This window comes from Pelobates fuscus, chromosome 10 (assembly GCF_036172605.1).
Source record: "Pelobates fuscus isolate aPelFus1 chromosome 10, aPelFus1.pri, whole genome shotgun sequence".
Classification (NCBI taxonomy): Eukaryota; Metazoa; Chordata; class Amphibia; order Anura; family Pelobatidae; genus Pelobates; species Pelobates fuscus.
The window spans coordinates 33457074-33470239 of record NC_086326.1 but is presented as its reverse complement, the minus strand read 5'-3'; the positions used below and the strand labels follow the sequence as shown (position 1 = coordinate 33470239).

Genomic DNA, 13166 nt, shown 5'->3' with positions numbered 1-13166 from the left:
AAAAGGATAAATGAGTAATTTATTACACATGAGTTTACAGAGGAAGAGGTTCTATTTCAACTCTCAAAAGTAAAGACAAATAAGTCAATGGGACCTGATGGAATACACCCAAAGCTATTAAAGAGCTTAGTGGTGTACTAGCAAAACCATTAGCAGATTTATTTAACCAATCATTGATAACAGGAGTAGTCCCAGAAGATTGGACGTTGGCAAATGTTGTACCCATTCACAAGAAAGGTAATAGGGAGGAGTCGGGCAACTATAGGCCAGTAAGTCTTACTTCAGTAGTGGGGAAAGTGATGGAAACCATGTTAAAGGATAGGATTGTTGAACATTAGAGAAGTCCCGAACAGTTCGCCGGGAAATGTTCGCCAGCGAACATAGCGTGTTCGTGGCGAACGCGGCGGGCGAACATATGCGATGTTCGGTCCGCCCTCTATTCGTCATGGAGGTGGGAGGGTCTGGGAGGGAGGGGCTGCTGCTGATTGGCTGGAATGTGTCTGCTGACTGTGAGGTACAGGGTCAAAGTTTACTCAATGATGACGAATAGGGGGCGGACCGAACATCGCATATGTTCGCCCGCCGCGTTCGCCACGAACACGCTATGTTCGCTGGCGAACAGTTCCCAGCGAACTGTTCGGGACATCACTATTTTACATCTAAAAACACATGGATTTCAAAATCAGAGACAACATGGATTTACTTCAGGGAGATCATGCCAAACTAATCTTATTGATTTTTTGGATTGGGTAACTAAAATTATAGATCAGGGTGGTGCAGTAGACATTGCTTACCTAGATTTCAGTAAGGCTTTTGACACTGTTGCACATAGAAGACTTATCAATAAACTGCAATATTTAAGTTTGGATTCCAATATTGTTGAATGGGTAATGCAGTGGCTGAGTGACAGGCAACAGAGGGTTGTAGTCAATGGAGTATATTCGAAGCTTGGGCTTGTCACCAGTGGAGTACCTCAGGGATCTGTACTTGGACCCATTCTCTTTAATATTTTATTAGTGATATTGCAGAAGGTCTTGATGGTAAGGTATGTCTTTTTGCTGATGATATTAAGATATGTAATAGGATTGATGTTCCAGGAGGGATAAGCCAAATGGCTAATGATTTAGGTAAACTAGAAAAATGGTCAGAGTTGTGGCAACTGATATTTAATGTGGATAAGTGCAAGATAATGCATCTTGGACGTAAAAACCCAAGGGCAGAGTACATAATATTTGATAGAGTCCTAACCTCAACATCTGAGGAAAGGGATTTAGGGGTGATTATTTCTGATGACTTAAAGGTAGGCAGACAATGTAATAGAGCAGCAGGAAATGCTAGCAGAATGCTTGGTTGTATAGGGTGAGGCATTAGCAGTAGAAAGAGGGAAGTGCTCGTGCCATTGTACAGAACACTGGTGAGACCTCACTTGGAGTACTGTACACAGTACTGGAGACCGTATCTTCAGAAGGATATTGATACCTTAGAGAGAGTTCAGAGAAGGGCTACTAAACTTGTTCATGGATTGCAGGATAAAACTTACCAGGAAAGGTTAAAGGATCTTAACATGTATAGCTTGGAGGAAAGACGAGACAGGGTGGATATGATAGAAACATTTAAATAAATAAAGGGAATCAACACAGTAAAGGAGGAGACTATATTTAAAAGAAGGACAAAGGTTTAAAAACAATATCAGAAAGTATTACTTTACTGAGAGGGTAGTGAAACAGCCTTCCAGCTGAAGTGGTAGAGGTTAACACAGTAAAGGAGTTTAAGCATGCTTGGGATAGGCATAAGGCTATCCTAACTATAAGATAAGGCAAGGGACTATTGAAAGTATTTAGAAAATTGGGCAGACTAGATGGGCCGAATGGTTCTTATCTGCCGTCACATTCTATGTTTCTATGTTTCTATACTATCAATAAATTTATACTCCCAATAAATATGTGAACGAAAAATGTATGCACGTATTCATTGGGAATATATTTATTAAACAGGGAGTTCTACTTATTTTGGGAAGTGAAGTGTCCCTTTAATATATATATATATATATATATATATATATATATATATATATATATATATATATATTTATATATGTGTGTGTGTGTGAATAGGTTGGCGCAAAACGTAAGATTAATTTTAAAAAATGCAGCAACCAACAAAAATCTTGGTAATAAGATTAAACAGAACAAACACATAAAAGTGCTTGTGGGCAGTGTCTTATAATCACTCACTGTCAATATCTTATATGTAGAAGGCTTTATCAATAAGCACACATGTATCAAACCAAACTGCAATCTCACTGTTTAAAAACCATTAAAAAAGTGCAGTTGTGATGGTTATATAAAGTGACATGTGCTTATACTTCTGAGGTATCAATTCAAGTATCTAAGAAGAAAACAGAAAGAGAGAACTCCTAGTGCAATCCAGTACAACAATTGTATATGAGAAAAATATTGCTCTTTAAGTAGCTCACTCACAAAATAAGAGTGGTTAAAGCACCACTCGCAGCTATAGAACTCAAGAAGGATCAGCCCCTGGTGTGCGTGGGATCCCTACAATACACATACGACCAGGATGTCAGGTATGTGCAAACTTTTTTTCCCAATGTCACAATTAAAAACATAATCTGTGCAGTCCATCGACAGCTCACCAGCTCTTGGCAACAGATGGTGATAGCTTGTAAAACAATTTTGCTCGTCGCTGTGCTGGGCTGCTTTCACCGATGAACTTCCACAGTACTTTCCGCTTCCTGGTCCGTGACGCATTTCGCCCCTACCCTTGGGGCTTTGTTAAACGCATCACGGACCAGAAAGGATTCCTGCACTGTGGACGTTCATTGGTGAAAGCAGCCCAGCAAAGCAACGGGCTGAACGGTTTTACAAGCTATCACCATGCTTTGCCAAGAGCTGTTGAGATGTTGATGGACTGCACAGATGATATGTTTTTAATTGCGACATTGGAATAAAGTTTGCACATACCCGACATCCTGGTCATCTGTGTAATATACGGATTCCACGCACACCAGGGGCTGATCCTCCCTGAGCGCTATAGCTGTGAGTGGTGCTTTAACCACTGATTTTGTGAGTGAGTGAGCTACTTAAAGAGCAATATTTTTCTCATATACAATTTTTGTACTGTATTGCACTAGGAGTTCTCTTTTTCTGTTTTCTTCTTAGATACTTGAATAGATGTCTTGCAACTATAAGCACACGTCACTTTATGTAACCATCACAACTGCACTTTTTTAAGGGTTTTTAAATGCTCAGATTGACTTTTGGCTTGATACACGTGTGCCTATCGATAAAGCCTTCTATATATAAGATATTGACAGAGAGTGATTACAAGTGTCCCTTTAAGACTTTGCGTTATTGCCTTACAGCTTCACAATAAGTAATTTACAGGCATGTGTATTCGTTATTAAAAACAAGTGGAGATGTGATAATGAGGGAGGCTACCCTCTCCCAAGATTTGTATTCATGAAATAATCTATAGAGCTTGAGGTTGCATGATGGATACGACCTTATAAACTCTAATATATTTCAATGTCATATGTCACCACGTAGGCCATTTAATAGAGCATTCAATTTAGCCGGATCCAAAGCACGAACCAGTGTGAGAATGTGTCTTGTGACTGCAGAGGATTTTCTTGGTAACTGCTCACATAGACCCAGCGACAGCTGTCACGTAGGGATGGAAACAGAGGTCTGTTAGTGAGCTTAGTCTGAGCCACAGAGCAAGTACTGTCACCTTGACATATTCCGGACACTAGATACATCTCTTACTCTTTTATTCCAGTAGCCGAAAACTTTGACATTAACAAAATTAAACATTACGGTGTAATATAAAATTTCATTAGGTAAGTGTACGCATTTATTTTTCTCCTGAACATTTAAAAATTGTAGATCATTTGTAAACATTTTCTTTTCATTTGTTTACAATGCAATGTCCTTGACAGAAGTCGTAGATTGTTATATTCCTTGTTATAATATTACATGTTCACACAAAGGATAATATTTATAATTATTCCACCACCAACATAACAGTTAGTGTTTTCATGATTTGAAAAATGGCCCATCAGTACATTGACTTATTTTGTAATCACTGTACCCAAATATATATATATATATATATATATATATATATATATATATATATATATATATATATATATATATATAAAAATACAAACATTGTGGTAAATGCTAAACCAGTTTGTTCATTTTAAAATGTAATAGTGACTGTAAATAAAATTTAAAAATCCATATACCGTATATACTCGAGTTTAAGCCGAGTTTTTCAGCACATTTTTTGTGCTGAAAAACCCCAACTCGGCTTATACTCGAGTCAGAGTCTGTATTATGGCAATTTGCATTGCCATAATACAGACTGGGGGGAGAGGGGTGCTGGCAGAGCTGTACTTACCTTTCCTGCAGCTCCTGTCAGCTCTCTCCTCCTCCGCGCCGTATGTTCAGCACCTCGGTCAGCTCCCAGTGTAAGTCTCGCGAGAGCCGCGGCTCTCGCGAGACTTACACTGGGAGCTGACAGAGGGAGCTGCACAGACCGCGCGGAGGAGGAGAGAGCTGACAGGAGCTGCAGGAAAGGTAAGTACAGCTCTGCCAGCACCCCTCTCCCCCCACTGAACTACCAATGACACTGGACCACCAGGGAAGGAGCCCCCCTCCCTGGCCAGCTAGCAAGCAGGGAGGGGGGACGAAAAAAAACCCAATTAAAAATAAATAAATAATAATAATTAAATAATAAATAATAATAATAAAAAAATAATAATATAAAAAAAATAAAAAAATAAAATAATTAATAATATATCAAATGCCCACCCCCACCAACACATACACAAACACACACTGCATCACACTTCATTCATATACACACACTGCACTCACAAACACACTGCACTCACACACACACTGCACTCACACACACACTGCACTCACACACACACTGCACTCACACACACACTGCACTCACACACACACTGCACTCACACACACACACTGCACTCACACACACACTGCACTCACACACACACTGCACTCACACACACACTGCACTCACACACACACTGCACTCACACACACACTGCACTCACACACACACTGCACTCACACACACACTGCACTCACACACACACTGCACTCACACACACACTGCGCACTCACACACACACTGCGCACTCACACACACACTGCGCACTCACACACACACTGCGCACTCACACACACACTGCGCACACACACACACTGCGCACTCACACACACTGCACACTCACACACACTGCGCACTCACACACACTGCACACTCACACACACTGCGCACTCACACACACTGCACACTCACACACACACTGCACTCACACACACACTGCACTCACACACACACTGCACTCACACACACACTGCACTCACACACACACACTGCACTCACACACACACTGCACTCACACACACACTGCACTCACACACACACTGCACTCACACACACACTGCACTCACACACACACTGCACTCACACACACACTGCACTCACACACACACTGCACTCACACACACACTGCACTCACACACACACTGCGCACTCACACACACACTGCGCACTCACACACACACTGCGCACTCACACACACACTGCGCACTCACACACACACTGCGCACTCACACACACAGCACTCATACACACAGCACTCATACACACAGCACTCATACACACAGCACTCATACACACAGCACTCATACACACAGCACTCATACACACAGCACTCATACACACAGCACTCATACACACACACTGCATTCATTATATACACACACTGAAAATAAATATTCAATTAATATATACGCACACACACCGCACTCACACACACACACTGCACTCATACACACACACTGCACTCATACACACACACTGCACTCATACACACACACTGCACTCATACACACACACTGCACTCATACACACACACTGCACACACACACTGCACTGCACACACACTGCACTGCGCACACACTGCACTCATACACACACACTGCACTCGCACACTGCACTCATACGCACACTGCACTCATACGCACACTGCACTCATACGCACACTGCACTCATACGCACACTGCATTCATACGCACACACTGCATTCATACGCACACACTGCATTCATACGCACACACTGCATTCATTATATACACACACTGTAAATAAATATTCAATTAATATAATTTTTTGAGGATCTAATTTTATTTAGAAATTTACCAGTAGCTGCTGCATTTCCCACCCTAGTCTTATACTCGAGTCAATACGTTTTCCCAGTTTTTTGGGGTAAAATTAGGGGCCTCGGCTTATATTCGGGTCGGCTTATACTCGAGTATATACGGTAATATAAAGCACAAAATTGTTATTGTGAATATGTAATTCTTATAAAATGTGCTACGATTATACATAACAGTTTGTAAGGTAGAATGGCTCCCTTGAGACTTCCCTTGCCTGATATGTCAAACCACAGAAAACATAACAAAAAAAAAAAAAAAAACTAAAATACACGTAAATAATGTATAGAATTGTATGCACTCACATGACATGATAAAAATACCTTGATATCAAAGCCTTGTGGTGTCTCAACAATGGAATTTGATCTTCATAATAAGCCAATACTTTACTAAAAGTAGGAAAGTTAGAAAAGTACACCAAAATATCAAACAATTCTCTTCCTTTTTTAAACATGACTCAAACATGAAGAAGGAATGAAATTTAACAAAACTGTGATATCAGTGCACTGACACAATATCCTCTAACCCATGGGTGCCCAAATGGTAGATCCCCCAGATGTTGTAGAACTACAGCTTCCATGATGCTTTGTCATTCTAAAGCATTCTAAAGGCATGCAAAGCATCATGGGAGTTGTCGTTTTCCAACATCTGAGATCTACCTTTTGTGTACTCCGGCTCTAACCTATAAATGTTATCAATGGTTATTGATATTAATTAATTAATTCATTAATATCAATACCCATTGATAATAATTAACTAATTAAAAGCTATCTCATTATGCACTTGTCTATACATGTGACCTGGACAGAAAAGTGGAGAGAAGCCTCTCGCCCCAATGTTTTGGATGCACAGGGTAGTTAATGAGGATTTCCAGAAACCGTCAACAATCTCTGCTTCACGGCACAAAGCTCAGAGTGATTACACTTAATCGCTGTGTGTCAGGGTCTATAAATTACACTTCAGTGGATTCTACCTGCCACTGTGTTTAACCTTATGAGTGGTAGGGTTGCCGTCATAATTTTTCATACAAGATTTATTCACGAAATAATAAATTGATGTTAACCCCTTAACGCCGTTACAGCGTTCTATGCCGTCCCGCATTAAATGGGCGTTAAAGCCGTTGCGGCAGCATGGAACGCCGTAACGGCTTTCAGCCCCAGGAGGTCAGATTGACTTACCTCCGCCGCGATCCTCTTCTGGAGGACTACTTGACAGCCCAGGCAGCCCTCCCCGGCAAATGAGGCAAATGAGGCCTTAAAGAGCGATCACATGGCCCCCTATAGCTGGTTCTGGATCTGCCAGCAGGGGGATTGTCTGAAATGTGAAAATGTAAATAAATTATATATACATATGTAATTTCATTCTAACTGTATTTTGTTATTAATATATATATATATATATTGGTAACAAAATACACTTAGAATGACATTCTATATCTATCTATCTGTATATAAAATACAAATAACCGCAAAAAAATATATATATTTATCTGAATATATATATATATATATATATATATATACATATATACATATATAAATATATATATAATTACTTAAATAACTACATACGTGTACACATAGACTTTAAATACATATATATGTACCGTATATACTCGAGTATAAGCCGAGTTTTTTAGCACATTTTTTGCATTGCCATAATACAGACTGGGGGAGAGGGGGGCTGGCAGAGCTGTAACTTACCTGTCCTGCAGCTCCTGTCAGCTCTCCTCCTCCGCGCCGTCCGTGCAGCTCCCTCTGTCAGCTCACAGTGTAAGTCTCGCGAGAGCCGCGGCTCTCGCGAGATTTACACTGGGAGCTGACCGAGGTGCTGAACGGACGGCGCGGAGGAGGAGAGAGCTGACAGGAGCTGCAGGACAGGTAAGTTACAGCTCTGCCAGCCCCCCCCCTTCCCCCCACTGAACTGCCAATGCCACTGGACCACCAGGGAAGGAGAGCCCCCCTCCCTGCCATTTATCAAGCAGGGAGGGGGGACGAAAAAAAAATAATGAATAATAAAAAAATAATAATTAAATAATACATAATAATACAATAATAATAATAATTAAATAAATAAAAATAATAATTAATAATAAAAAACATTAAATAATAAAAATTTAAATAATAAAAAAAAACCCACCCCCCACCAAGGCTCTGCAACTCTCACACTCTTACACTCTCACACTCACACTGCACTCATACACTCACACTGCACTCACACTCACACTGCACTCATACACTCACACTGCACTCATACACACGCTGCACTCATACACACGCTGCACTCACACACACGCTGCACTCACACACACGCTGCACTCATACACACGCTGCACTCATACACACACTGCACTCATACACACGCTGCACTCATACACACGCTGCACTCATACACACGCTGCACTCATACACACGCTGCACTCATACACTCACACTGCATTCATACACACACACTGCATTCATTATACACACACTGTAAATAAATATTCAATTAATATATTTTTTTTAGGATCTAATTTTATTTAGAAATTTACCAGTAGCTGCTGCATTTCTCACCCTAGTCTTATACTCGAGTCAATAAGTTTTCCCAGTTTTTTGGGGTAAAATTAGGGGCCTCGGCTTATTTTCGGGTCGGCTTATACCCGAGTATATACGGTATATATATTACAATTCTACGTGTATATTTAAGTAATATTTTAACATAGTTATGTGATTTAATTAGTTAAAATTTGATTGACATGCCTGACAACCCAGGCAAAAAATGCAGAGAATTTGAATTGCAAGCACTATATTTAACCCTGTAACTTTCCAAGACGCTATAAAACCTGTACATGGGGGGGTACTGTTTTACTCGGGAGATTTCGCTAAACACAAATATTAGTGTTTCAAAATGGTAACTTGTATTACAACCATGATATGTTTAGTAAAAGTTACGTTTTTTGCATTTTTCACACATGAACTGCACTTTTGCTGACGATATTATTGTTGTAATACAAGTTACCATTTTGAAACACTAATATGGTTACTATGCCCGTTCACCATATAAATCTGCCTTTTCACCATAAGGCCATGACAATATATCCAATTTAAATCTTGAGAATCTGTCATTCCATTATAGAATGTGCCACTAACACATGAGTGCCTACTCATTTACTATGAGAATCTACCCATTCACCTTAACAACCTAAACATCTGAATTGGAACCTTGTCACTTGTCATACATACTGACAACCTCAAATCTGATCATTTACCTTGGCATCATGCAAATGTAAAATAAGTACCAACTAAACCTGACATTTACAATATATTTTGAATAATTCCTGAAACCCAGAGAATCTGCACATTCAAAAATATTTTGTTCTCCCTAAAAGCTGAACATTCACAGAGTATTATCCATCCAGTTAAAATACAGATTAAAAAAAGCTTCAGAGCAAAATATTGTATCCATCATGGGTGAAATGTTAATAATGCCCTTATAATGCATGATGTAATATTAGAAAATTGTTTTACTGAGTTAAATGTTTACCCAATACTATTGTCAATATTTGAATATAATATAGCCCCAAGTTCCATTTTTTTAATGTCTGTTCTTTATTTAGGAGCCTAGTTCAGGGTAAATAAGTGAACATCCTGGGTAATTTGTTTTAGATCAGATAGTCAACTCTTGTGGGCCTGCAACACGTTATATAGAGGCTATCACATGCAGTCGTTTTAACAACACAATTATAACATATTTTCAGTTAGTTATTATAGACTCACAGGGATCAAAATATAAGGAAAGCAGGATACCCTTTGATAAAACAGACAGACAGACATACAGACAGACATACAGACAGACAGACAGACAGACAGACAGACAGACCGATCGATAGATAGATCATTAGGATCACCTTTTCATATAATGTTTGTCTGTGATGGCAGATACTAGCCAGAAATTCAATTTCCAAACAAAAACACAGGTTTGAAGCTTTGTCTATTTTAAAAAAAAACTTTTTCGAACTCTATTACTTTTGTTATACTCGCTCCACTGACAACCAGGTCATTGCACCTTCAATTATTTTTGGTAATGGAGAGATAGACTGACAGATATCCTGACATCACCCCTAAAGATTAAAATGCATGACTTTTGGGTCAGTGATTTAGATAGAGAATTATATACACCAAAATAAACAGCACACACAGGCACAGCTAAGCATACAAAATACTAGATGGGTGAAGTTAATACAAGTGAACAATCTCACTCACATATGGTGGAGCCGTGACCTGGCTCCAGTTCAATTAGCATTTGTCAAATATACCATCTGGAGGTGAGGCTCCTGCAGGAAATGTTGCCTCTCACAAGACTGGAGAGGCTCAAGGGACATTAAAGAATGAACAGAGCATATGGTGTTATAAGCTATAATGGGTACAAAACCATATGATTATGCTCTAAATCCATTCACTGCTATCCCCAAAGCTAGGCAGGTGAATAGATACAGCATATGGAATTGTAAAATAATGTTACAGCAGCACATGCTTTATACATTACTTTGTACATTATTTTCTGTCTTTTTACATTATATATAGATATATTGTAAAGAGATAGAAAATATAATATTTTGTCTGTCTGTAGTTTGTCTGTCAATAGTGTGGTTTGTCTCTTCTTTTAATGCACCATATATTTATGTATTCTTTCATTAAAATGTTTTGAAAATCTTTGAGGTATAAAGCATACTTAATAGTAGGATTATAAATATTATTTTCACCTGAATGTTATTTGATTTGGCACCACATGGATAATTTGGAAAACCGTATGTTTAATTATGCATTCCACTCTTATTGATAATAAATGACAAATTAATTATTTCCATCAAATATCACTTATTTTTTCCACCGTGTGATAAGCAGTAGAGTTATGAAAAGCTGAATAAAATATGATTACAACTTAATAACCCAGTTCTCTTTCCAATATACTTTTTCCCTGTACATCTGAAACACATCAATTTCTCAAATTGCTTGTATATCGACACCTGACCAATTCTATCAGTGCCAAGACAAGAAACAGTACTTGGTTGACATGCTTAAAAGCCTGTCAAAAATTGATCTGTTTTTCAGCTGCATCCATTTTTCCTAGGTAGCAGGGATCAAGGGAATGTTCTTAGCTAACAAGAAGACTGACAGCCAAGTGAAAACTTTCATCACGTACAATAAAGGGAGAGACTGGCATCTGCTACAGGCTCCTGACAGTGATCTGAGAGGGAACTCCGTCAACTGCCTACTAGTAAGTGAAGTCTGGGGAACTGTCGTTGTCATTAACCTTAAATGTGTGATCACTTATTTTTGCAATTCAGTCGTTTTGAGATTTGGAACTGCAACACCAGGAGAGGAAAACTTCTTCTCCACAGATTGTTTTTACACTTTGGCGAGCAAAGTTTAAATTTCTCCAGCCATTCTTTCTGGCCAAAGAAAATTTTATAATTTTGTTGACATAAATTTATAAGTTTCAGAAGGGCTTTATTTTGAAGCTCATGTTGGAATGTGGAGACATTTAATCGAAATGAAATAGAAATTTTAGAGTTTAGAATGTTTTTTTCCCTGGTTTCATTTAGACGGCTTTTAGCCTTTTTTTTAATAGACAACAGCAACAAAGATATCTGAACTACTATCTTACTATTGTATGATGCAGGATAACCCTTAGGCTCTGCACTTTCAGAGGTTTCATAATGTTGTTTCCCTTCTGGTTTGGTGGTCTTGCTGTTACAATGTATTGAACGTCTCATGGCAAGAGTGAGAGACACGATTGTGCACCAGAGACATGCACACACCTATTATTGCAGCAACCAGCCTCCCGAGGTCCCCCACTCAGGTATCAAGGCGCCAGCAAAATGTTGGCCCGGTGTGACCCTGGTACTATGTGACTATGTAAAGCAGAGCTATTCAAGATGTTATCACAAGGACAATGCAAATGTTATTGTTCAAAGTTTTGTTTTGAGAAGCATTGTAGGCATTATTAGAAATGTTACAACACTTTTAGTTGCTTCCAGTAGTGACAGTAAACTAGCCCAGTGTAGAAAGTAAATGAAAGTAAACATTTTCAAAAAATATTAAGGAAACAAAATAAAGAGCAAAAATTATTATTTTCTTGTTAGATTGTTTCATTATAGGGTGTTAAACGTCTAAGCTTTGGCTGTAAATTAACTTTCACTGTCATGTTTAACTGCCCGTTTACTATACAAATGACAAAATTAAGCTTTGGAAAATTTAAAAGGAGGGCTACATGCTCATTGTGGGTAGTTGTAATGGTTAGCAAGATATAATAATTGCCATTACGATTTTAATCTCTCCTTTTGGAATGTCATTGTATGTAAACCAAGGATTGATAAGAGAGGGCCTTCGTAGTACAGCTACCATTATTTTCAACACAACCAATTACCAGCCATTTCTAACTCAATACCATGCCAGTTATAACTAGTGAGTAGAGACTTTAAATACATTCCATTGACCACTAATTACTCAACTGAAAGTTTATGGATTAAATAAGGGTACATATCAAGGTCAGCTTGTGAAGAGATTCTTAAGTGAAGTCAGCATAACACAGTAGCCTAAAGGCAATCAAGAAGCTCGGTAATAATTGTGTGAATCTATAACACTAGGGAAGATATATAAAATTGTCATATAAAAGAGTAGTGATATAAAGAACAAACCAATGATTTCTCTTGTAAATAGGCCTGTTAATGTCTCCCAGTGAGTCAGATATGTTAGGGCATTTGGATGTGGAGATAGAGGCTAAAATGAACAATGAATTTCATTAATAGCTTACTTGCTAGTAGCTGGGGTTACCTATCCTGAAATTGTAGTCAGAAGATATTGATAAATATCCCCCATTGCACGTAATAAAATACAAATAAAC

The 13166-nt window shown here is 38.7% G+C and overlaps 1 protein-coding gene across 1 annotated transcript in view; it reads left to right on the top strand.

Moving 5' to 3' along the window:
• SORCS1 (sortilin related VPS10 domain containing receptor 1) overlaps positions 1-13166 on the top strand; it is a 615871-nt gene that overhangs the window by 450093 nt on the left and 152612 nt on the right. The window contains exon 10 of the mRNA XM_063433805.1: positions 11391-11537. Coding sequence (XP_063289875.1) covers positions 11391-11537 — 147 coding nt within the window. The remainder of the gene's footprint in view (positions 1-11390; positions 11538-13166) is intronic.